This window comes from Muscardinus avellanarius (genome assembly GCF_963383645.1).
Source record: "Muscardinus avellanarius genome assembly, chromosome: 5".
In the NCBI taxonomy this organism is placed as follows: domain Eukaryota; kingdom Metazoa; phylum Chordata; class Mammalia; order Rodentia; family Gliridae; genus Muscardinus; species Muscardinus avellanarius.
In genome coordinates, this window is record NC_137790.1 from 11,889,194 (window position 1) to 11,916,153 (window position 26,960).

The 26,960-nt window shown below is 47.5% G+C and overlaps 1 protein-coding gene across 1 annotated transcript; it reads right to left on the reverse strand.

Moving 5' to 3' along the window:
• Nucleotides 1-216: 216 nt before the first annotated feature.
• IFNGR2 (interferon gamma receptor 2) lies at nucleotides 217-26,584 on the reverse strand (the record flags this gene model as incomplete). Its single annotated transcript, XM_080695788.1, has 7 exons — nucleotides 217-342; nucleotides 3,686-3,843; nucleotides 4,730-4,889; nucleotides 6,688-6,833; nucleotides 13,500-13,702; nucleotides 16,027-16,159; nucleotides 26,521-26,584. 7 exons carry the CDS (start codon nucleotides 26,582-26,584, stop codon nucleotides 217-219), a joined length of 990 nt encoding a protein of 329 aa, XP_080551914.1.
• Nucleotides 26,585-26,960: the final 376 nt, after the last annotated feature.

The window sequence follows — 26,960 nt, forward strand, 5'->3', positions numbered from 1 at the left end:
TATTCTAGAAACATGCATGGTTCAGAAAATCCTTTAAGAAAAAGGATGAACTTGTCTCTTGTGTGAGACCCAATCTCCCTTGCCAGGTACTGACAGGCCCTTCTGGGGCAGGAGGCAGGACTGTTCTCTGCCAGGTCCGGGCAAGTGTCAGCCATTTTCCTCCTCAGGGTCCCCTCCTGGGGCCGGCAGGCTGCACCGGGCTCAGGTACACAGTGTTCAGAGAACGTCTTCTCGCTCCTTGTCTGGAAACGAAATGATGGACAGGGAGTCCCAGGCTTCGTCCTTTGGTGAAATGTCCTTGTCCAAGGCCTCCAGGATGGGCTGTTCTGGGTCCTTTAAGTACTAGAAAAGGTGGAAAATCAAAATTGTAATTAGCTTCTCAGCTCCACATAGCAGACTTTAACCTGAGTGTGTGTGTGTGTGTGATTACAGGAGTGTACCACTATGCCCATTCCCTTGCTTTAGTTTTATTTGGCACAGTCATATTTTCTTCAGTTATAACTTTATTCTGTCTACCAGTGAAATAATTTGGGGTATTCTGTGGTACTGGGGGTCAAACTCAGGGTCTGGTGAATGCTAAACACATGCTCTATCAGCGAGCTATGTAGCCCTGAATGGTTTTTTTTTTTTTTTTTTTTGGTACTGGGGATTGAACCCAGAGAAATTATACCTCCAGGCTACACCCTCAGCTCAATTTTATTTCTTATTTGGAAACAAGGTCTCACTAGATTGCTGAGAGCCTTACTAAATTGCCTAGGCTGCCTTTGAACCTGCGATCCTCCTGTCTCAGCCTCCCAAGTACTAGGATTACAAGCGTGCATCATCAACGCTGGCCTGAAATAATTTCTTCTTTTTTTTTGTTGTTTGTGGTACTGGGGGTGGAACTCAGGGGCTTTTCTACCTCTGGGCTATACTCCCAGAGATATTTTATATTTTATTTTATATTTTATTCTCACTAAGTTGCTGAGATCCTCACTAAGTAGCTGAGGCTGGCTTCAAACCCGCGCGATCCTCCTCTCTCAGCCTCCCAAGTACTGGGATTACAAGCCTGCACCACCATACCTGGCTGGCCTAAAATTATTATTATTATTATTATTATTATTATTATTATTATTATTATTAGTGGTACTGGGGGTGGAACCCAGGGGCTTTCTACCTCTGGGCTATACTCTTAGACCTATTTTCTATTTTATTTGGAAACAGGGTCTCACTAAGTAGCTGAGGCTGGCTTCGAACCTGTACGATCCTCCTGTCTCAGCCTCCCAAGCGCAGGGATTACAAGTGTGCGCCACCACACCTGGCAAATAATTTGTATTATGTGAGTCCCCCTTTCATTCCTTGTCTCAGCAAGAATGTGAATACTAATCCAAGGCCTGATCATGTTCATCTGTTCAAATCTCTGATCATGGAACTCAGCAAAAGCATATGAGAAGTACTAGATTTCTTGTGGATTTTTTTCCCCTTTGATACTAGGGATTGAGGCCAGGAACATCCTATCTCTGAGCTATATCTCTAGCCCTATTTATTGTTTTTATTTTGAAACAGGGTCTTGCTAGGTTGATGAGAGTCTCACACTTTGCTAAGGCTATCCTTGAACCTTTAATCCTCTTGTTTCAGCCCCTCAAAGTACGGGGATTATAAACGTGCGCCACCACACTTGGCTTGGATTATTAATCCTAAAATGTTTTTATTTTATTTATTTTTTATTTTTGTTGGTACTGGGGATGGAACCCAGGGGCCTTCTACCTCTGGGCTACACTCCCAGACCGATTTTATATTTTATTTGGAAACAGGGTCTCTTAAACCAGCTGAGGCTGGCTTCGAACCTGCGTGATCCTCCTGTTTCAGCCTCCCAAGCGCGGGGATTACAAGTGTGCGCCATCAAGCCCAGCCTAAAATGTTTTTAAAATGTAGCTCTGTGTGTGTGTGTGTGTGTGTGTGTGTGTGTGTGTGTGTGTGTGTGTGTATGACTACAACGCAGCAATAAAACAAAAGTAAAAGGGGCTAGGGTGTAGCTCAGAGGTCGAGTGCCCCGGGTTGAATCCCCGGTACCACAGTACTTTCATGAGGGGGTGTTTCACATGGCCGAGCCTGCCCTTGTGCTCCTGCTTTGAGCCAGACATTCACCAGGTTATCAAAACAACAAATGCCCAGCGCTGGGGAATGCTGAGAGGCATAAACACAGTGAGCTTAGGGCAGACTGAAAGAGGAACACAAGTGGGCCATGTGCCCTTGTGAAACTGCAGAAAGAGAAGCGAGACGGGATTCTTGATTCTTGGGTAACTTCAGCCATCTTCAGTAGAAATTGTTCACACTTTCTCAGGAAAGTGAACTGAACTATCTTGGGACCTAGATGCATGCTCTGGCACCATGGCGCATAAATTCTCTCATGAACGCCCGATCCATGATTCCGCTGAGATAGAGATGACTAATACTAGTCAAATTCTGGGAATCATTGAAAGCTGTTATTCTGTGACAATACTGACCAGGGGGCTTCTAGAAGAGAATTTCACATAATGTTAGTGTGTTTTATTTTTAATTTTTAAATGTTTTTAATTTTTTTTGTGTGTGTGGTATTGGGGATGTAACTCAGGGGCATTCTACCTCCAAGCTACACCCCCAGCCCTTTTTTTTTTTTTTTTTTTTTTTTAGTGGTACTGGGGATGGAACCCAGGGGCCTTCTATCTCCGGGCTACACTCCCAGACCTATTTTATGTTTTATTTGGAAACAGGGTCTCTTAAGCCAGCTGAGGCTGGCTTCGAACCTGCGCGATCCTCTTGTCTCAGCCTCTCAAGTGGGGGATTACAAGCGTGCGCCACCATGCCTGGCCTCCAGCCCTATTTTTTTTTGGTGGTACTGGGGTTCCTGGAAGCCCTCCTTCCTCCGGGCTACACTCCCAGACCTATTTTATATTTTTGAAACAGGGTCTCTTATGCCAGCACGGCTGGCTTCGAACCTGCGCGATCCTCCTGTCTCTGCCTCCCAAGCGCGGGGATTACAAGCGTGCGCCACCACGCCCGGCCTCCAGCCCTATTTTTAAACAGCCTTTATTTTAAAACAGGGTCTCACTGAGTAGTCTCACTAAGTAGTAGCTGAGGCTGTCCACGAACTCAGATCCTCCTGTCTCAGCCTCCCGAATGCTGCAATTACAAGCATGTGTCACCACGCCTGGCTTATTTTTTATTTTTATTTTTTGCGGTACTGGGGATGGAATCCAGGGACATTCTATCTCCAACCTACACCTGCAGCCTTATTTTTTATTCTTTATTTTGAAACAGGGTCTCACTGAGTTGCAAAGGGCCTAAGTAGCTGAGGCTGGCCGTGAACCACGAGCCTCCTGTCTCAGCCTCCCGAATGCTGGGATTGCAAGCGTGCGCCCCACGCCCGGCTATCTGTGTACTTTAAGCACATCATAACAGGAGAAGGAACTAGTAACTGTAGTTCTTTCTAGAAATATATGCACGCACCACGTTTTGCCTGTTCATTCATCTATCAATAGACGCTGACGTTGCTTCTGCTGTTTGATTTTCATGACCAACGCTGCTATGAACACGTGCAAATAGCCCTGTGTCATGTTCAAGTCAGACCTCTGTGTTCCGGCTTTGTCTGCTGCAGCGGTCTGGGGTGTGACTAGGGAGACGCGGAGGGATGGTGAATCTCTCACCCACACACACATGCACATACCTCTTCTATTTGCGACGGGATGCTTGGAGGCGTGTGAAACCAGTATTTAACCAGGCCTCTGTATCTCAGGACCAGGAAAAAACAGGCTCCTGCCAGTACTGACAGCAATGAGAAGGTTCCCACAGCTATCAGGATAACTTGTTGCAGGTTAGTGGAGGCTGAAAAGGTGACATAAAAGTGAACAAGGCAAGCTCCTCCCATGATGCAAACACGAGCGAATCTTCAACCGCCTCTGCTTAAACAGTATCCGTGTCCCCATAAAATGGACCGATCCCCTCCATCAGCCTGTGCCTCCTCGTACGTTTAAAGTAACACAGATCGAGCGTCCCTAGGCCCCCAAATGATTCTGAAATGCTTCAAAATCCAGACAAAACTTCTGACAACTGATACGAAGGCAGAACTGGAGAATTCCACACCTGGCCTCACATAACAGGCTGTAGTCAAAACGCAGGGGTGCTAAAAACACGGCACTAAATTACTGGACCGGGGATGTTGCTATGCGGTAGAGTGTAGGCCTCACACGTGCCAGGCCCTGAGTTCCATCTCTAACACCACCACCAAAAAGGAAGAGAAGAAAATTCCCTTCGGTTATATGTACCAGGTATATATATGAGGCACATGAATTTCATGTTTACACTTGGGCCCCATGGCCAAGATATCTCATTATGTATATGCAAATATAATATGCAAATATGAAGGAAAAATGTCTAGAATCTAAAATGCTTCTGGTCCCAGACACTTTGGATAAGGGATGCTCAGCATATAGGTAGCCAAGGCAATACTGTAAATAAAATAAATAATAAGTAAATAAAGCAAGCCATGACTTGTAGCCTCAGCTGCTGCAAAACAACACAGCTCAGCCCACTGCTGTCAGGGCCTCTCTCCTTCCTCTGCTCTCTGGTCTCCCTACTCTCAGCACCAAAATAGGACTGGAGGTGTAACTCAGAGAAAGAATACCTGGGTTGCCTAGAAAGGTCCCCCAATTTCTCTATCCTAGGAGTATTCTTCCCCGGCTCCTAAAGGATTGAAGAAGGGATATCTTACCATCGGCTGTTGTCTCGTAGCAAGACGTGTTGCTCAAATGGCCGGGTCTGAGGATCTTATGTGTCTTACAAACGAGTTCTGCCTTGACTTGTAAACAGTATTCCTGGAAGGGCTTCAGACCGTCCAGCAAAATGGGGCTGCTCTTGAAAGGGCCTTTCACCTGTTTAAACTATACCACAACCGTGTATCAAGTCACCTGGAGAGCAGGCAAACCACATCTAGCTTTTCCAGAGTTTCCTCTGGTTCACAGTGAACAAAAACATCCGAAGAGTAACAAGATGTCAGCATTTTTATTTATTATTACTGTTGTTATTATTATTTTTTGCAGTAGTGGGGACGGGGCATTCTACCTCCAAGCCACATTCCCAGCCCTATTTTTTATTCTTTATTTTGAAACAGGGTCTTGCTAGGTTGCTGAGGCCCTCAATAAGTTGCTGAGACTGGCCTCAAATCTGCGATCCTCCTGTTTTAGCCTCCCAAGTACTGGGATTACAAGTGTGCCACCATGCCCAGCTACAAGATGTTTTTAGAGGACATGTTTTGAGTACCATTGGCATCCCTGAAAGATGCTAATGGTTCCAGGCTGTGACGTCTTGAGGCCCCAGAGCTGTAGGTGGGCATAACCAACCTCAGCGTCCAGGATAAGATTTTCTACTTTGAAACTGACATCTTAGCTGGGTGTGGTGGGGCACACCTATAATCCTAGTACTGGAGAGGTCGAGACAGGAGAATCCCAGGCTGGAAACCAGCCTCAGCAATTTAGTGAGAACTTGTTTCAAAATAAAAATAATAAAATGGGGCTGTAGAATGTCCCTGGGTTCAAGCCCTAGTATCAAAAGAAAAAAGAATAAAAATTGACACTTTTTCTTCTCACTTTCAACCTGTGGCTATCTTGAACCGCAACGTATTGATCCTCGTACAGCTTTGGTTAAGATGGTCATAGATAGGGATGTATGCCATCTGGAAATGGCTGGGCACCAACTGGCCAGGGCTGACGAGGCCCTTTGACTTGATGTCCCTCTGCGAGGTTCTCTGGCTGTCTCCATGTCTCACGTTTTGGACTGAGCTCAGCACCTGCAGGTCTCCACACATGGCCAGGTCTCCTCCTCTCCACCGGTGCAGCTCCCTGGAACCCTCTCTTTCTAGCTGATTTTAACCTATTCAAAAACACTCTCTTTGCAAACCGTTCAAACCGTTTACATGGCCGGACCTTGTGGACCGCAGTTGTGGGTTCTTTGTTGTCTTGGAGCTGACTGATGTCAGAGGGAGAGGCAGCCTTGTCTGGGGTTATCCGTGTGTTTCTGGCAACCCGATAGTAACAGTAGTGGAATTTGAGACTACTGAAGTCTGCAAGGTTTACTTATATAGATGGTTTAAATGAAAGAGGTCTACTAGAAGTCCTCCCAAAGCCCAGGGATGGCACAGGTGTACTAGGCAGCGTGTGCTAGCAAGGTCTGGGCTCTAAAGGGAGGCAGGGATGGACGAGACCCAAGAGGCGCCCTTCAGCTCCATCTGGCCGGGGCAAGTGTCGGCACAGTGAGCTGGCTTGGAAGGGGCTCAGAGGCCGGGCGCGGTGGCGCATACTTGTAATCCCAGCATTCGGGAGGCTGAGACAGGAGGATCTGGGTTCGCGGCCAGCCTCAGCTACTTAGTGAGGCCCTTTGCAACTCAGTGAGACTCTGTTTCAAAATAAAGAATAAAAAATAGGGCTGGGGTGTCGCTTGGGATTAGAATGCCCTTGGGTTCCATCCTCAGTACTGCAAAAACAAAGAAAGAAAGAAACAAACAAACAAAAATACCCCCTAAACAACAAAAACAAAACCAAAACAGGCCCAGGGCTCAGACTCCAGAGATCCTGCAGACCCTGTGCCCTTGGCTCATGGTGGTGTTCTTTCTTTTTCTAAGTCAGAAACTGTAAAAAGAAAATAAATCAGAATAAAGTAGAAAAATGCTCTTGCCTGTTGGATTCCTGGTTTCTCCCAGTAATGAACGTAATACTGCAAGGTGGCCTCGGAAGAGTTAAGCTTGAAGGGAGAGGAGAGTCTGAGGATGAGGGTGCCTTCTCCTGGGGTCACCCAGATGTCCTGTGGAGGCCCGATGGTAACTGGATGGAATAAAAACACATGTATACATACAAAGAGACACACGGGTATATTGTATATATTCTACAATACAAAAACTATGTTTACATATGTACACGCAATGTGTACGTTCACATTTTTATGTATGCAATGAGGTTGCATTGTGTGTGTGTGCGCGTGTGCGTATGTGTGTAGTGCTGGGGATTGAATCAGGAGCATTCTACCTCTGGGCCTCAATCCCAGCCATATTTTATTTGATTTTGAAACAGGGTCTCACTGAGTTGCAGAGGGCCTCGCTAAGTTGCTGAGGCTGTTTGTGAACCTGTGATCCTCCGGTCTCAGCCTCCCAAATACCCGGATTACAAGTGTGTGCCACCACGCCTGGCTATGATGTTGCAATTAGATAAACGAAACTCCAAGAGACTGCTCTGAGATTTACCTGGGCATAAACCCCCAAGCGGAGGGAGGTATCCTTGCAGAGACACACGTGGCCCAGAGGTAGCCCTGCCCTCAGGGGCCAGCCAGTTCAGCACAGGGAGGCGAGGTCACATCCCGCAGGTGTAGGATCCTTTCCTGGCTGAGAGGCCACGAGAGGCGCCATCTCTTAGGGAACTATTACCTGGTCCCACCAGGGACAAGGAACACCACGTTCGGCAGCTCTCAAGGATATGGCTTCCCACCAGGTATTTAAGATTGTCCCAGCTGAGACACCATTTCCCAATCAGGGAGTATTTGACTATAAGCAATGCTCCCAGTATCACAGCTGACATGACACCATTATCAAGTTTCCAGAGAAAGAGACAGGGAAGGTTAGCCAAAGGTCAAAGGAGGGAAAAGATTTGTTAGCTCTTTCCTAAAATATAAAGTTCCAATATGAATAAGTAAAAGTGGTATTTCCCCTATCCATCCATCCATCCATCCATTCATCCATCCATCCACCCATCTCAATTCTTTTTTTTGAGGTACTGGGGATGGAACCCAGGGGAATTCTACCTCTGAGCTACACCCTCAGCCCTATTTTTTTATTCTTTATTTTGAAACAGGGTCTTACTGAGTTGCAAAGGGCCTCACTAAGTAGCTGAGGCTGTTCTCAAAAGGTGATCCTCCTGTCTCAGCCTCCCGAATGCTGGGATTACAAGCGTGCGCCACCACGCCCGGCTCATCTATTTCTATTTGAGACAAATCCTCACTGTGTGGCCTGGGCTGGCCCTGAATTCCTGGGCTTTCGCCATTCTTCTGCCTCAACGTTGGAGTAGCTAGGTCTCCAGGCGCAGTGCGTACCCCCATTCCTGATTTACATTTACTAACTCTTCTTTTGGTATGTGGTAGTAGGGATAAAATATAGGGGCATTCTATCTCCAAGTTACATCTCCAGCCCTATTTTATTTTTTATTTTGAAATAGGGCCTGACTACGTTGTTGAGAGTCTTATTAAATGGTTGAGGCTGGCCTTGAACCTCCGATCTTCCTGTCTCAGCCTCCCAAGTGATGAAGATTAATGGGGATTGAGCCTGTATTGATTGTTAACGAGAGCTGTATTCGTTGCTAATAAGAACAAGTTTTTATACTTAGGCAGAACAATAAAATCCTTTCCTCTGTCTCTGTCAGCCAAGGGCTGCAGCCAGGGTTGACCTCAATTAGCTAAAAGTTGGCTGTTAGCCCAGCTGAACACAAAATGTTAAAAGACAAACACCCACACTTAGAGAAAGAACTATATAGATTCTCACAGTAGTTTAGACTACAGTTAAAAGAACAGAATATTAATGACCAATTACACAAAAGACAGTTATTGCTCAAAGCCTCTATACTTTAAAGGACCATATTCTGGTATCTTTTATTCATTATAAAACAAGTTTTCAACATAATAAGTAACTTCTAGCAGAGATAGGGAAAGGCTAAAAACTTACCAAGGACACAGGTGGGCGATACAGGCTTTAAGCTTCAAAGTGGGCATGTACCACGTAGCCCCTGACCTTGCTAACCCGGTAACACATCTTGATCATTCATCTAACAAGAAAAGCTTACACCACAGAGATGATTGGTGGGCCTGTGCCTGCACTGGGGGCAGGGGAGGAAGACTATTGGCTAAGCAGGATGGGAGAGGGGAGACAGTAAATTCTTATTTAAAAGCATATGCATTCAGAGACCTCAGTGTCTGACTTTCAAGGACTCCACTGCATCCCTCTGACGCAGGGCTTCGATCGTTATGTCCCTTCTTTCTACCTTTGTAATAATAAAACTTTGCTTAAGCTTGAAGCAGTGTAGTTCTGGCTATATTTTCTAAACTAGTTAAGAACAAGAACCCACGCTGACATCTCAAATCATTACACCCAAGTACTGGGATTACAGGTGTGTGCCGTCACATCGGCTTAAATTGACTAACTTTGAAGAACTTCTGTCTCCTAGCTTCTTGTAATAGTGAGTTTGAACCTAGTAATTGAGACATGTTGTTATGGTAATTCTGTTATTTCTTTGTTTGTTTTGTGGTACTGGGGATAGAATCCAGGGGCATTCTACCTCTGAACTATACCCCAAGCCCCTATTTTATCCTTCCTTCCCTTCTTCCTTTCTTCTCTCTCTCTCTCTCTCTCTCTCTCTCTCTCTTTCTCTCTCTCTCTCTCTCTCTTGTGATACTAGAGATGAAACCCAGGGGCATTCTACCTCCGAGCTACCCCCCAGCCCTATTTTTGTATTCTTTATTTTGAAACAGGGTCTCATTGAGTTGGAAAGGGCCTCACTAAGTAGCTGAAGCTGGCTGCGAACTTGCGATCCTCCTGTCTCAGGTAATCCAAGTACTGGGATTACAAGCATGCACCGGCATGCTTGGCTTATTTTATATTTTTAAACAGGGTCTCCCTACATTGCTGAGAGCCTCAGTACATTGCTGAGGCTGTCCTCGAACCCGCAATCCTCCTGTCTTATTCTCCCAAGTATTGTGATTACAGGTGTGCACCACCATGCCCGGCTCTGTTATGCCTTTTTATACATTCGTGGGACAGCCCAGGACTATGACTCATGACATACTATAGGTGAAAGATTATAGCATTTATCAAGCAAACACACAGTAGAACTAAGCAGAAGAACTCATACAAGTGTAGACTGGGTTAGGTGTGGTGGCGCAGGCTTTTAATCCTAGTACTTGGGAGGCTGAGATAGAAGGATTGCAGGTTGGAAGCCAGCCTCAGCTAATTAGTAAAGGCCCTCTGAAACTTAGTGAGACCCTGTTTCAAAATAAAGAAAGAATCCAGGCGTGGTGGCACATGCTTGTAATCCCAACATTTGGGAGGCTGGGACAGGAGGATGGTTGTTTGCGTACAGCCTCAGCTACTCAGGCCCTTTGCAACTCAGTGAGACCCTGTTTCAAAATAAAGAATAAAAGAAAAAAGGGCTGGGAGTGTAGCTCGGAGGTAGAATGCCACTGGTTCCAACCCCAGAACCACAACAAACAAACAAACAAACAAACAAACAAACAAACAAACAGTGTAGGCTGCATCTCTTAGACCTGTCTCTGCGCATCCTAGGGAAGGTCACATGACCGCGCCCTTGGGTGCCCACGGCGGTGGGCTCAATCTCCCTTCAGTGTTCCCTGTGAACTCCAGGTCGGCAAGGGTCAGCCGTAGAGGTTGGCCACGCTTCTCTGTGCCAGTGTAACTGGACCCCACGGGGCCTACATCTGTGCCTTCTGATCTCATTAGTTTTGGTGATGCTGGGTGGCAGAGTTGGGGCCTGGCTCTCTGCCCGCCATGGCGAAGCTCGGGGACTGGCTGCTCATGACAAAGACCTCTTTCACTGGAGCTGCTCAGAGACACGGGCGCACACTTCCCCCAGCCTCCTATGGCACAGCTCAGTGAGCAGAGCATGGAGAGGCAGGCTGGCTGCAGCAGGGCCACCAGCTGCAGGCCTCACGCCTCCTAGGATGCATCCTCTAGAGTGTCCACACCCACACGGGAACGGCTCGAACACATGGATGCCAGCCATGACCAGTCACTTCATGGCTGAAAGGACAGATGCTCACGCTGAAGACAGCCTGGGTCTGGACTCTGATCTCCATCTAAAAGTGTTGGTCTCAAGCCGGGGCGTGGTGGCGCACGCTTGTAATCCCCGCGTTTGGGAGGCTGAGACAGGAGGATCGCGGTTTGCGGCCAGCCTCAGCTACTTAGTGAGGCCCTCTGCAACTCAATGAGACCCTGTTTCAAAATAAAGAGTAAAAAATAGGGCTGGAAAGCTGGGCGTGGTGGCGCACGCTTGTAATCCCCGCACTTGGGAGGCAGAGACAGGAGGATCCCGCAGGTTTGAAGCCAGCCGCGTGTGCTGGCTTAGGAGACCCTGTTTCCAAATAAAAATGTAAAAATAGGTCTGGGAGTGTAGCCCGGAGGTAGAAGGGCTTCCAGGAACCCCAGTACCACACACACACACACACACACACACACACACACACACACACACACACACACACAATATATATAGCTGGAAGGCTGGGGTGGTGGCACACACTTATAATCCCAGCATCTGAGAGGTGGAGACAGGATCCAGGTTTGCAGCTACTTAAGCCCTTTCCAACTCAGTGATACCCTGTTTCAAAATAAAAATAAAAAGAGGGCTGGGATGTTGCCTGGAGGTAGAATGCCCCCTTGGGTTCCATCCCCAGCACCACACACACACACACACACACACACACACACACACACACACACATCCAATTTAGGGAAATACTTTAGAATTTATATGTGTGCTGGTTCTCTACTTCAGGACAAATAGCGACTCCCTGTAGTTGACCCCCTGACAGAAACTGGCCTTTTTTGTTTTGCTCCCCATATAACCTAGCACAAACCATTGGTTTTACTAAAAAAACAAACAAAAAAAAAACCCTTTTTTTTTTGGTGGGTGTGTGGTACTGGGTATTAAGCCCAGGGTATTCGACCTCTGAGCTATACCCCCAGCCCTATTTTTTTTTTTTTTTTACTTTGAAACAAGGTCTCACTAAGTTACTGAGAACCTCGCTAAATTGTTGAGGCTGGCCTCGAAGCTACAATCCTCTTGTCTCGACCTCCCAAGTACTGAGATTACTGTGCCACCACGCTCAGCTTAAAAAAACACACACACACTTTTTATTATGGAAAATTTTAAACTTTCATAGAAAGTTGAGAGAAGATCATAACAACTCATGTATCCATTTTGCGACTTAATGAACCATCAACCTTGAGCCAATCTCAGTGGGTCTTGGTATGTCATTAACACTAAGCCATTTCTTCTGTGTACTTTGTCTTTGCTCCTCCCACACTGGATTATGTTGAATAAACATTAGCTAGCACATCATTTTACCTGCAAATACTTTAGTATGTACCTCTAAAATATAAGAACCTTCCTAAATTTTTTTGTTGTAGTAAAATACACATAAAATTTACCATTCTAACCAGGACCACCATTCCTCCTTTAAAAACATAACCAAAATACCATTATAATAATGTTATTAATATACCTAAAGTAAATGGATAATAACTGCTTGATATAGCATCAGATATGTAGAGAGTGGACCTAGATATTTCATGCGTGGTGATGCATGCCTGTAATCTCAGTACTTGTGAGGCTAAGACAGGAGGATCACTGGTTCAAGACCAGCCTCACCCTGTTTCAAACTCAAAAGTTTAAATAATTTTTTTTTTTTTTTTTTTGGTGGTACTGGGGTTCCTGGAAGCCCTTCTACCTCCGGGCTACACTCCCAGACCTATTTTATTTTTGGAAACAGGCTCTCTTAAGCCAGCGCGTCTGGCTTCAAACCTGCGCGATCCTCCTGTCTCCACCTCCCAAGCACGGGGATTACAAGCGTGCGCCACCACACCTGGCCCAAAAGTTTAAATAAAAGAGCTGGGGTGTAGCTCAGAGGCAGAATGCTCGTGGGTTCAAAGCCCCAGTACCACCACCAAAAATGAAAACAAAACAAAAAATATCAAGACATTAGTCACATTTTCTTCAATATGCTTTTCATCAGTTTGCTTGAATCAGGATCTAAGTAAACACACATTTTCTTGTGTATCATCCGCTGTCACTGAGGAAGCACCTGGCATGGCTGACCAGGTGATCAAGGTAGCCCTAGTGTCTGAGGGTTCTTCTGGCCCTGCCCATACCTGGGGGACACACTGATTCATTCAATCACTCAACGAATATCTATGAAATATCTACCATATGCCAGGCTGTTCCAGGTTGAATGAAAGTTTTTGTGATCTGTGCCAGAACAGGGAGGGTGATTACTGGAACCCATGTGTTATTGTCCCATTTAACACAGAGGTCAGCAAACTTTTCCCGTAGAGGGGCTGGCGAGATGAGTGTGGGCTGGGATCTGGCTTAGTGGTAGATAGAGCACTTGTGTAACAAAAAACAAACACAAAAAACCCCACAAAACAAGCAACAAACCCCCAAAGCAGAAGGGCTTACCTGTGTTCCAATAAAACTTTATCTACAAAAACAGGTGGCGGGCCAAATTTGATCCCTGCTCTGGCAACCCACACTTCCCTGGCATCCGCCTCCAGGGTCTGCGTGTGGGTCCGGCCTAACCATCCTACTCCCTGTCTGCTGGGGATATTTAGGGTGAGGGGCAGGACTGAAGCTTGTGGGGTGGAGGCTGCTCATGGAAGAAGCAAGAGAAGAAAACCTGGGAACAGTACAGGAACGTTTACGCCCAAATTCTCTTACCATTGTGACAGTGTTGAAACCATGGTACGGTTGCCCAGGCAGAAGTGAGTTCTCCCAGCTCGGCTCGGACACGTAGAGAGACATTGAAGTGTAGAGGGAAGCCCTTTGAGAGGTCGGCGGTGAAGTCACACTCTGTGGCTGTGATCCGCGTACAGTTCACCCCTATGGACTTGACTGTGACGTCATGCCAATGGCCATGGGTGCTGGGAAGGAAAAGAGGGTTTCAATCACAGAATTCTCTCTTCTTCATGTATAGCAGCATCCCCAGAAACTGGTTTCTTCTTCTTATTATTTTTATTTATTTATTTTGCAGTACTGAGGATGGAACCCAGGGCATTCTACCTCGGAGCTACACTCCCAGCCCTATTTTTTATTCTTTATTTTGAAACAGGGTCTCACTGATTTGCTAAGGGCCTCGCTAAGTAGCTGAGGCTGTTCATGAACCCAGATCCTCTTGTCTCGGCCTCCCAAATGCTGGGATTACAAGCGTGCGCCACCACACCCGGCTTATTATTATTTTAAAAACAGATCTAGAACCCGGTGTGGTGGCGCACGCTTGTAATCCCAGTACCTGGGAGGCTGAATTGGGAGAATCGCAGTTTGCGGCCAACCTCAGCTACATAGTGAGGCCTTCTGCAACTTAGCGAGACCGTTTCAAAATAAAGAATAAAAAATCGGTGTAGCTTGGAGGTAGAATGCTCCTGGGTCCATCCCCCAAAAAACCCAAAACAAAAACGAAAACAATAACAACAACAACAAAACAGTACAGCTTCTTGGCATTTTGGCCAAGACCAAGTATCAAAACAGCTTTATGAGAACTAATTCATAGCCCATACAGTTCATCTATTTTAAAATATATAGTTCTATTGTACCAGTATTGGGGATGGCCTAAGAAGATTTGAGAAAGCTCTGATTATTAACAGATATGTTTCAGAAATAATTGTGTCAAAATGATGGCCGACCTGGAGAGAGAAAGGCTTGGCTTGGGTCAGGAAGCAAACAGCTGTTGAAACTTAGATTGACTTAGCTAAAAGTAATTAGCAAGTCAATAGGACAGGGAGCTAGGGCTTCCTCTTTTTAAAGACTGATCTACAAGAAGTCTAGGACCTTTGCCCTTCATCAAAGGAGACACCTTGCAACACCTTGCTGGGGGAGGTAACTTATAGGGATGTTTACTATGACAGAATTACGTACACAAGATGGAGGTCATGGGTATAAAAAGTCGGTCCACGTGCTGGATCTTGGGGTGGTGAATTGGCTCGGACCCCCCCCCCCATGCCATTCTGGCATGGGGCTGTAACTATCTTCTGTATTTCTATCTTTTCAATAACTTCTTTAAATCTTCAGCAAGTGTCCGAGCTATGTACTTATCTTTAGCTCAGGACAAGAACCTGCGTTTTTTTTTTCTGTTTGTGTGGTCGTGTTGGGGAATTATTTCTCCCCTCACACACTGCAACATATTTCACCGTGCCTCATTAAGTAGTGAGGCTGTCTGCGAGCCACGATCCTCCTGTCTCAGCCTCCCAAATGCTGGGATTACAAGTGTGCACTAACATGCCCGGCCCTATTTTATTCTTTATCTTGAAATGGGGTCTCACTAAGTTGTGGAAGGCTTTGTTAAGTTGCTGAGGCTGGCAGAAAATCTATAATCCTCCTGTCTCAGCCTCCAAAGTACTGGGGTTAGAGGAGTACACAACACACTTGGTTTAAAAGTCAGATTTTGGGGGGGGGTCTGGGGATGAAACCCAGGGGCATTTGACCTCCGAGCTACACCCCCTGCCCTATTTTTTTTATTCTCTATTTTGAAACAGGGTCTCACTGAGTTGCAAAGAGCCTCACTAAGTAGCTGAGGCTGTCTGCAAACTGCGATCCTCTGGTCTCAGTCTCCCAAATGCTGGGATTACAAGCATGCGCCACCACGCCTGGCTAAAAAAAAGTCAGATTTTTTTTAAACCTGAAGAAGACAAAGACTAAAGCCAGACATGGTGGCGCCCGCTCGTAATCTCAGCACTTGCGAGACTGAGACGAAGAGGATCGCGGCCAGCCTTGGCTACTTAATGAGGTCCTCTGCAAATGTAGTGAGACCCTGTTTCAAAATAAACAATAAAAAGTAAGGCTGGGGGTATGGCTCAGAGGTAGAATGCTCCTGCGTTCAACTTCCAGTACCAAAACAAAAAAAAAAACAAAAAAAAAACAATAATAATAAAGAATTTGAAGACCGAAATCTGCCTCTTGACTTTTCAAGACGGGAAGTCAACCCTTGTTCTGAAACTCGTGAAAGATTAAATCTCCCCCAAAGCAAGATGGTCTGTGGTTAGACAACCAGCAGCGTTCTCTGACAGCTGGCGCTGTGAAAAGCTCTGAGGGAAGTGGGAGGTTCTGAAATCTCTGTCCTTGGAGATTTTAAAAAGACAAGAAAAATACCTGCTTCCCACAGATTTGATAACTAAGAGGCAGTGACTAGTATCTGGCTCCAGGCAACTCCCCCGTAGCTCCTAGCAAGGACAGAGCAGAAACAGCCACTTACTATTTATATTGCACCCGGTACACCTCCGCTCTCCTGCCTGCACTCGGGGACGGCGATTCCCAAGTCAGAACCTGCTTTGCGTTGAACAGGTGAATCTTGGGGTGTTGGGGAGCAGCCAGCTGTGAAACTGAGTCTTGAGAGGAATAAAGAATGAGAGAAGGGAAGTAGGGGAGAAAAAAGAAGGGGAGAGTGAGAAAAATCAAATCCCCAAACAGTGAAGTGCACATGACCGAGTCACTCATACATATAGAAACTATTAACCCGTCTCTCTTGGCATGCCCCTTCCCCCACACTTGTGGCTATATAGATAGTGTTATTTTTATTTTATATTTTTTGCAGTACTGGGATTGAACCCAGGGCATTCTACCTCCAAGCTACATCCCCAGCCCCATTTTATTCTTTATTTCTTATTTTTATTTCTTTTATTGGAGGTACTGGGGATGGAACCCAGGGGCATTCTACCTCCCAGCCCTAATTTTTTATTCTTTATTTTGAAATAGGGTCTCACTAAGTTGCAAAGAGCCTCACTAAGTACCTGAGGCCGGTCACAAACCATGATCCTCCTGTCTCAGCCTCCTGAATGCTGGGATTACAAGCGTGTGTGCCACCATGCCCAGCTTTTATTCTTTATTTTGAAACAAGGTTTTGCTAAGTTACAGAGGGCCTAAGTAGCTGAGGCTGGCCTTGAACCTGAGATCCTCCTATCTCAGCCTCCCATGTACTGAGATTACAAGTGTGTGCCACCATGCTCAGCTTAGACAGAGTTATTGACACAGTCAGTGGGGGAAAAAAGAAACAACTTGGGGTCACGTCTCCACCCACATGTTCTTGTAGTTAGGGACAGGTCTGGGAATTGCTGGACCAGGATCCCAGGTCTACCATTTGCAAGTCCATTTGACTCCAGGCTGTCTGAGCCTCGATTTCTACTTTGGGAATAAGGGATCAATAATGGTGCACTCCAGAGAGCTGAGGCTGAGTTGCAACTTTTGAGTGTGTGACGTGTATGAGCCTCCTGTTACATGTAAAGCAAGTGTTTGGCAAACTCCTGTGTGTACTTGCACAGGGACCAAAGACTCAGAACCAGGTAAGCAAAGCCCAGGTCACATCGGAGGAGTCAAGGACTGTCTTCTGGCTGTCATCAGAGTTGCTCACCACCCCAGCTATCACTGAGATACCACTGAGATATCTGATAAAATGCAGACTCCCAAGACACCCCCCCCCCATATAGGAAAATCTGCATTTTTCACAAGCTGATTCTTCGGCACTTGAAAGTTTGAGAGCCACGAACAACGAAATAGCATACTCCCCAGGTAGACCAGAAGTCCCCTCTGTGGGTGAACTGGAAGGAGCCTCCTCCAACCGAGGTGAGCAGACAACTCTGTAGGACTGGGCTAGAGACTGAAAAGCAAGGGAGCCTTTTCTCTAGAAAGGAGTCATGATTAAGATAACACTTTTTCTGATTGAAAGATTAAAGAGAAACGCTCAGAAGGTAGAAAGGAAAGTTGAAAAACATGCCGTTCCCGAATTCAAAGCAGGAAATTCAAACCACACGCTTTCAGTAAATGCACTGAACCCTGAAGAACACGGTGCGCATCAGCCTCCAGCCTACCTACAGCTCTCCTTCCCAATTATGCATCGCCAGGGCCTGTGGCTGCTCGCTTGCTTATAGGAACTTCATTGGAAAACAATGGTTCCAGTGACTAGGTAACCAATTCTCCTCCTCCTCCTCTTCTTCTTTTTCTTCATCTTCATCTTCTTCCTTCTCTTTCTCTTTCTTCTTCTTGTTTTGGTGGTACTAGAGATGGAACCTAGGGGCTTTCTACCTCCGGGCTACACTCCCAGACCTATTTTATATTTTATTTGGAAACAGGGTCTCACTAAGTTGCTGAGAGCCTCACTAAGTAGCTGAGGCTGGCTTCGAACCTGTGATCGTCCTGTCTCAGCCTCCAAAACACTGGGATTACAAGTGTGCGTCACCATGCCCAGCTCCTAGATTTTTTTTTTTTTGAAGATTTAAAGAAGTTTGTTAAAAAGATAGAAATACAGAAAATAGAAATACAGCCCCACGCCAAAATGGCATGGGGGGGGGGGCTCAAAATGAATATACCCGCTCCTAGATTTTTTAAAGTGATCTTTCAGCTTGGGGAATCAGAAGTTTAAAATTGGACTCACAGGCTGAGGCAAAGGTGTCAGGAGGGCTGTGTTCTTCTGGAAGCTCTGGGGAGAACCCACTTCCATGCCTTTCCTAGCTTGGGCGGCCGCCTGCGTTCTGCAGCTCATAGCCCCCTGCCGCAGCAACGCTGGACCACTCCTCCTTCTACTGCTGCCTCTCTGGTTCTCTCTTCTGTCTCTTTCTTCCATCTTTCAAGAACCTTTGTGATGACACTGGGCCTGCATGGTCCCTGAGTCTGGATCGGCTCCCTAGCTCAGGATCTTTATTTTATTTTATTTTATTTTTTTGTAGTACTGAGGATGAAACCTATGGGCATTCTACTTCCAAGCTACACCTCCACCTCCAACCCTATTTTATTTATTTTTTTATTCTTTACTTTGAAACGAGGTCTCACCGAGTTGTAATGGGCCTACCTAAGTGGCTGAGCCTGTCTGGGAATTGCAATCCTCCTGCCTCAGCCTCCCAAATGCTGGGATTACAAGCGTGCGCCACCACACCCAGCTTCAGGATCTTTAACTTAATTACACCTGCCTCACCAAGTTGCTGAGAGCCTCACTAAGTAGCTGAGGCTGGCTTTGAATCTGCGGGATCCTCCTGTGTCGGCCTCCCAAGTACTGGGATTACGTGCTTTTTGTCTGTAGGTCACATATTCACAGGTTCCGGGGATGGAGACGTGTACCTCTTTGGAGATCATTATTCTGCCTGCCACCATGCCCTTACATCATCTCATTATTTCTGAGAAGGAACCAGCAGGATTATTCTCCCTTCGGTCCTCTCTCTGCTAGCACCCCATTGTCCCAACATACACACTCAGCTGAGAAAGAGAGACCGGGCTACCAGGGGCCGCCGACGAAGGGCTTCTACTCTAAGCCCGGTAGAGATGGCAAAAGAACATCACTATCAGGGCTGGGGATGGAGCTGGGCGGTACAGCATCTGTCCAGCGTGCCCTAGGCGCTGCGGCCCGTCCCCAGCAGTGGAATAAAAATGGCAACCTCTGCCAAAACTGGGTTCCCAGATGAGCCCTCCACCGTCTTCAGCTTCCATCCTACCGAGGTGAGAGAGAGAGGACCCACATAACAGAGCTTTGTCCTCCGCAGGAGTTTCTTGGAATCTGAGAACTGTAGACGCCGCAGGGACGAGCCAAGATGCGTCCTTCATAAAAAAGACCCTTACAAGCTGAGCACGGTGGTGCAGGCCTGTCAATCCCAGCACTTGAGAGTCTGAGACAGGAGATGGATCATGGGTTTGAGGCCGGGTTTGAGGTCTACCTAGAGAAATGACTGAGACCCTGTTTCAAAATAAAAAGGGGCGACTCGGGCGTGGTGGCGCATGCTTGTAACCCCAGCATTCGGGAGGCTGAGACTGGAGGATCACAGTTCGTGGACAGCCTCAGCTACTTAGTGAGGCCCTCTGCAACTCAGTGAGACCCTGTTTCAAAATAAAGAATAAAAAATACGGCAGGGGGTGTCACTCGGAGGTCAAATGTCCCTGGATTCCATCCCCAGACTTGCAAAAATAAATAAAATAAAAAGGGGTGGGGAGCTGGGCATCATGGCGCACGCTTGTAATCCCAGCATGTAGGAGGCTGAGACAGGAGGATCATGGGTTCGAAGACAGCCTCAGCTACTTAGTGAGGCCCTCTGCAACTCAGTGAGACCCTGTTTCAAAATAAAGAATAAAAAATACGGCAGGGGGTGTCACTCGGAGGTCAAATGTCCCTGGATTCCATCCCCAGACTTGCAAAAATAAATAAAATAAAAAGGGGTGGGGAGCTGGGCATCATGGCGCACGCTTGTAATCCCAGCACGTAGGAGGCTGAGACAGGAGGATCACGGGTTCGAAGACAGCCTCAGCTACTTAGTGAGGCCCTCTGCAACTCAGTGAGACCTTGTTTCAAAATAAAGAATAAAAAAATAGGGTTGGGGGGTGTAGCTTGGAGGTAGAATGCCCTGGGATCCATACCCCTTACCGCAAAATATAGATAAATAAAAAAAAATAAAAAAATAAAAAGGGGGTGGGGAGGGCAGTCATTAGCTCAGTGGTAGGAGCACATCCCTGGACTCAATCTCGATCCAATCTCTCTCTCTCTCTCTCTCTCTCTCTCTCTCTCTCTCTCTCTCTCTCTCTCTCTCTCACACACACACACACACACACACACACACACACACACACGCCTGTGCACCTTATACAACTGCCCTCCTCAGAAGGAAGCCTCTTGCTTGTCATCTCAGACCTCCCGGTTCCTTGTCCCTGGGAAACACCCAGCACACTTCCTCCTCTGACTTTGCTCTGGCCCTCCAAGGTCTCTTTGGGGGAGCCCTCTCTCTCACCTCCCTGTTTACCAGCTGTCTGCACAATGCCCAGATCCCTGGGGTAAAGTCACACTGCTCTGCAGACTGTGGGCCCTGCCCCTGCTGTGACTCACCCTAGTTTGCGGAGCTCTGATTCCTGAATGGCCTGGGAGCCTTTTTCATTCTAGGCCTCCCAGGGAGACAGAGGTGCCCCGGAATGGGCTGGTACCAGTGCCTGCTGGGCAGGGTCATTCTGAGGAGTTCAGGAGTTAATTTTGAACTCAGCCCTGGCACACCATGAGCGCGCCATGGTTACGCATCACCTCACTGCTGGCAGCTGACAGTCTTTGCCAGGCACTAGCACATGCACCCCAGAAAAGTGGGGGTACTGATGGGTTTGGGCTGTTTGCTCAGGATTTGGTGAACAAATGGCCTGCTTTTTTGTGTGTGCATATGTGGTTCTGGGAATTGAACCCAGGGACATTCGGCCTCTGACCTACACCCCCATCCTTTTGTAGCTTTTTTTTTTTTTTTTTGCGGGTCGGGGGATGGAACCCAGGGACATTTGATCTCCAAGCTACACCCCCTGCCCTACTTTTTTTTCTCATTCTTTATTTTGAAACAGGGTCTCACTAAGTTGCAGAGGGCCTCACTAAGTAGCTGAGGCTGTCCGTGAACTGGGAGCCTCCAGTCTCAGCCTCCCAAATGCTGGGATTACAAGTGTGCGCCACCACGCCCAGCTCCTTTGTAGCATTTTTTATTTTGAAACAGGGTCTGGTTAAATTGCCATCCGATGGCCTTAAACCTGTGACGCTCTTGCCTCCGTCTCCCCAGGAGTGGGATTACAGGCTTGTGCCCAGCTGGCTCGCTCTTCACAGATTATATGGCCAGGGTTTTTTTTTTTTTTTTTTCTGTGTGTGTGTGTCTTTGGCAACACATTTACGCACTGGAATCCACGCAACACAAGCAAAGCCAGGCTCTCTCTTTGTCCCGTGGTACGCAAGAGTCCTCCCTTCTCTATGGTCTCAGAGGCTGGGGCAGGGGCCCCAGGTGGACTGGACAACTCTGTACCTCAGACTTACCTGGATGGCTCAATATATCCAGGTCAATATATTGAGGGCTGTATATCTATTGTCAAGGGGCCACAGCATCTGCTGTCAACAGTGCTGACCGACAGAGGCTGGCTAGGACAGAATTTAGAGACCAAAGGCCTTGGACAGAATCCGGATCCCAAGCCTACAGCCACAGGATCCTACCAAGTCCCCAGCTGAGCCTCGATTTCCTTAAGAATAACGAAAGACAAGACAGACTCTCCTGTCAAGCATCCTTCTGAAGATGTGACAGCTGCAGGGGTCTGAGATCTGGGCACAGAATTCAATGGTTCTGTCCTGTCACAGGCAGGAACAGTATAAATAGTATGAATAATATACCTTCCCCTGAGATGTCTGTGTCCTGGGAATGCTAGGTTACATAAAGGGAAATTCAGGTTGGAAATAAAACCTAGGTTCCCAATCAGATGCTGGTAAAATAGGGAAAATATTCTGGAATATCTGTGTGGACTGGAAAATTATCAAGGGTTTTTTTTTTTTTTTTTTTTTTTTTTTTTTTTTGGTGGTACTAGAGATTGAACCCAGGGACTTTCTACCTCTGAACCATACCCCCCCCCCAGCCCTATTTTTTTATTCTTTACTTTGAAACAGGATCTCACTAAGTTGCGGAGGGCCTCATTAAGTAGCTGAGGTCCTTCTGTCTCCCAAGTACTAGGATTACAGATGTGTGCCACCACGCCCGGCTACACGGCTGTTTCTCTAAAAGCAAGAAAACGACTCTACCTGGGCCTCTAAAACCTTGACTTTGCCCCAAGAAACTCAGTATCAGATTTCTGACCTCCAGAACTGTGCGCTAAGCAGTCTGGGTAGCAACAATTGGTAACACAAGGGCTTCTTTCAAAGACACCCTGGCTCCTATCAGATTAAAAATTCACAGTCCTTAGGAGGGTGCACAAAGATCCCTTCTACTTTCTTTCCCCACAGTCTTGGGGGAAAATGATTCATAAGCCATTAATGGTAAGAAGAGATAAGCTAGGCATAACCTTTGTGACTGTACACTCCGCACCCCATAGCTACACCCCTTCTATCCCGTCTTCCTACCCCAGCTCACCACCTCTGATCTACCCTAGAGCCAGGCATTTAGGATTTCACACAAATTTAAGAATAGGCTATGCTGGGTGTGATAATCACAGTTTGGCTAGCATACCACCTAGAGATAATAATACAATTAAAATGACATTTAAGTTAATCACTTAATCCCAAGCCAGTTCTTCAGGCTCTTTCTGTGTGGAGGGCACTGCGATGAATATTAATAATCTCACTTCCCATACCCTCAGGGTGAGAAGTGAAAACTCATTTCTCATTCCTGAGCCGTGACCAGGGAGTTGCTCTTTTCAGTAAGTGCTGGACATCAAGCCGTTTACCTGGATCATTGCCTCAGCCCATAAAGGATGGTTTTGCTTTCTTGGGAATAAAATGTCAAGATTACCTAGTTTGAAAGAATGAGGAAACTGCGATCATATATATCTAAGATGCTTAGAATAGTGTCTTGTCTTAGAATAGAGGCATAGCAAATGGTAGCTGGGATTATCATTTATAAAGTTAGCCCAAAACATTCCAGCTACATGACAGTTTCAATTGCTGAGATGTGGACAAACTGGAGACCTAATATCCTTTCATTTTGCTATGATTTTTTATTTTTTACTTTGTTGGGGATAGACTGTCTTTGTCAGTGGTCTCTAAGCATATTAGAAAGTTTGGATGCTCCAGTTAACAAATAATGGAAATAAAAACAGTTGGGCATGGTGGCCCATGCCTGCAATCCCAGTACTTTGGAGGCTGAGACAGAAGAATTGCAGGCTCAAGGACAGCCTCAGTAACGCAATGAGACTCTTAGCAACCTAAAGAGACCCTGTTGGTGCCGGGCGTGGTGGTGCACGCTTGTAATCCCTGCGCTTGGGAGACGGAGACAGGAGGATCATGCAGGTTCGAAGCCAGTTGCGTTTCCAAATAAAAAAGTATAAAGATAGGTCTGGGAGTGTAGCCCTAGCCCGGAGGTAGAAGGGCTTCCAGGAATCCCAGTACCACACAATAAATAAATAAATAAATAAATAAATAAATAAATAAACAAACCCTGTTTCAAAAGAATAACCCAGGGTTCTGATACCTAGTATCACAGACACACAGAAACAAAACCAAAATTTCTGTGGCACAAGTACATACCCAGCCCACTAGAGAATGAAGCAGCAGTGGCCATCATGACTAAGAGAAGCCTTAATTCTTCAACACTCAGGTGAGGAAAGCACCAAAGAGCTACTTGGCTCACCCCGTTTTTGTGCTATTGGTTATGTTTTTTATCTGGAGCAAAGGGCCACCACTTAACTGGGTTAAGACTGGGTACAGACTGCGCAGTTCAATATGTGACCTTTGCTACCCACGCCAGTTCTCAGGGGTAGATTATCACCTTCCTTTCAAAAATGGTTCAGTGTGAAGCTGGTGTGGCAGCGCACGCTTGTAATCCCAGCACTCGGGAGGCTGAGACCTGAGGATGGAGGATCGCGGTTCGTGGACAGCCTCAGCTACTTAGTGAGGCCCTCTGCAATTTAGTGAGACCCTGTTTCAAAATAAAGAATAAAAAATATGGGAGGGGGTGTAGCTCGGAGATAGAATGCCCCTGAGTTCCATCCCCAGGTCTGAAAAAAAAAAAAAAAAAGGTTCAGTGTGAAAATTTTCCAATTGCTTTATTCTTTTTTCCAGGGGCATCATACCTTTGAGCTACATACCCAGCCCTATTTTTTATTCTTTATTTTGAAACAGAGTCTCACTGAGTTGTGAAGGGCCTCGCTAAGTAGCTGAGGCTGGCTGGGAACCCACGATCCTCCTGTCTCAGCCTCCCGAATGCTGGGATTACAAGCGTGCGCCATCCAATTGTTTATTCTGAAGAGATTCATCTAAAGTGCTTCTACTATACTCGGGAGGCTAAGACAGGAGGATCACAGGTTCAAGGCCAGCCTTGACATCTTAGTGAGGCCCTCAGCAATTTAGTGAGCTCTTGTTTCAAAAAAAATAAAATAAAATAAAATAAGGCAGGGACAGGGGATGCACCAAGCGCTGTATGCTTGTATGTCACTGTAACATGACTGACAGTATGATGTGAGACTATAATGCACCAATAAAAGCATATTAAAAGAATAAAATAGAGCTGTGGGTGTAGCTTGGAGATAGCACACCTCTGGGTTCAATCATCCCCCAACACTACTTTTCAGAGAATCCCTAGGTTCAGTTTATTTCCACTGAACCCCAGACCAAATATTTGTGGGATACAGTAACTATTAATCACTAGAAAGACGGACCCACGCCTGCACACTGTGACAATGCCAATTAGAATTTTTTTATTGTGCCTTATAATCATACATCTTGATGGGGTATGAGATGGTAGAGGCACACATGCACGCAACACTCATTTAGCCCTCTCCCAATTCCCACCCAGTCTCTCCCCCTCTCTCCTTCTCACGTCTGGTTTAGTGACTGACTTCGATGTCTGTGAATGCACATCCCGCACATCAGGAATGTTCCTCTTCCCCTTCCCATCCCTCTCAGTTAAATCGATTTATCTGCTCATCCATGGTTCCTCCTTCTTCGTCTAGAGTTTCTCCTATGACCCTTTTTCTCCCTAGCTTATGCAGATTAGGGAGAGCATTAATTTTTTGTTCTCGTGACTGACTAATCTCAAAATTATAAGGTTTCAGCCAGGCACGGTGGCGCACGCTTGTAATCCCCGCACTTGGGAGGCTGAGACAGGAGGATCGCACAGGTTCGAAGCCAGCCTCAGCTACCTAGTGAGGCTCTCAGCAACTTAGTGAGACCCTGTTTCCAAATAAAATATAAAATAGGTCTGGGAGTATAGCCCAGAAGTAAAACAAACAAAAAATCCTGGGTTCCACCCCAAGTACCAACAACAACAAAAAATTATATGGTTAAATACTTCTTTCAACCTCTGGACTCATCACAGGCGATTTACAAGCAGTTGACACCACCACTGACGTCAGTGCTACATCCTCAGCAGCGGGATACGGAGTGCGACCCCTGCCCATCCCACAGCGCGGGCAGTCACCGCGAGTCCTAGGGCGGGGAACGCACAGGGCGCTCAAGACCTTGAGTTGGGCAGCGGCAGAATCAGGATTCAAACCCATTGTCTGACTCCCAGGGAAAAACAGTTAACCCTGGAATCAGGGCTTGTTCTCCTGTGCACCACCCTCCTTCAAGGAGATTGGAAACATTAGGGCTAGCAAGGAGGCATGTTGGTAGAAGAACCAGACCCCCAGCACCACCTTCAATGGGAGGAAAACTTCTAAATTCTCGGGCTATTCCAGGGCTACACAACTGCGACAGCATCTCTGCCTGGGAAAGAACCTGACCCCAAACAGGGGGCTACACTGGGGTCTCCTTTGTCGCTGTGGGGCGTGGGGAGTGGGGGAGGGTCTTTTTCGCGGGTCTGGGGATGGAACCCAGGGGCATTCTACCTCCGAGCTACACCGCCTGCCCTAATTTTTATTCTTTATTTTGAAACGGGGTCTCACTGAGTAGCAGAGGGTCTCCCTAAGTACTGAGGCTGTCCGCGAACCTGCGATCCTGTCGCAGCCTCCCGAATGCTGGGATGACAGGCGTGCGCCGCCGCGCCGGGCTCTGGGTGGGCTTTAACTCTGTCCACTGGCGAGATCTGGGGGCGCTCGGCCGCAGCTGGGGAGGATCGAGGCGGGGTGGGGGAAGGAGCGACCGCGCGTCCTCCACGGAGGGGCGGCGCAGCGCCCCCTTTCTGCGGAGGCCGGGCCGGGCCGGGCCTGGGAGGGGCTCCGGGCCACCCCCGCGCCCACCCGCGCCCGCGGCCCCGCGCCCCCTCCCCCCCGGCCGCGCCGCGGACCCCGCGCCCCGCGCGCCCCGCACGCCCAGGGTCGGCGCCGGGCCGGGGTCCCCGCTTACCTGCCGGGGGCGCCGCGGCGCCCAGGCAGCAGAGCAGCAGCAGCCCCAGCGGCGGCGGCCGCATGGCCCCGGCCCCGGCGTGGGGTCCGCCGAGCCGCTCACGGCGCCGCCGCGGCCATGGCGCGCCGGGCCCGCCTCTTCCCGAGCCGGCGAGCGCCCCGCCCCGGCCCCGCCGCCCCGAGCCGCCTCCCGGGGCTTTCCCGGCCCCGCGCCCCCCGCCCCCCGCCGCGGCCCGGCCCCGGCCTGCGGGGTTCTGGTTACTCCGAGGTCCTTTCGTCCAGACTCCTGCCATCCTTAGGTCCTCCAGACACACTGCGCTGCTGGCCCTTTTTAAAAAGGGGCTTTAAGAGTTTACCGGGAGTCGAGGCGCACGCTTGTCACCCCAGCATTCGGGAGGCCGAGACAGGAGGATGGTTCCTGGGCAGCCTCGGCTACTTACT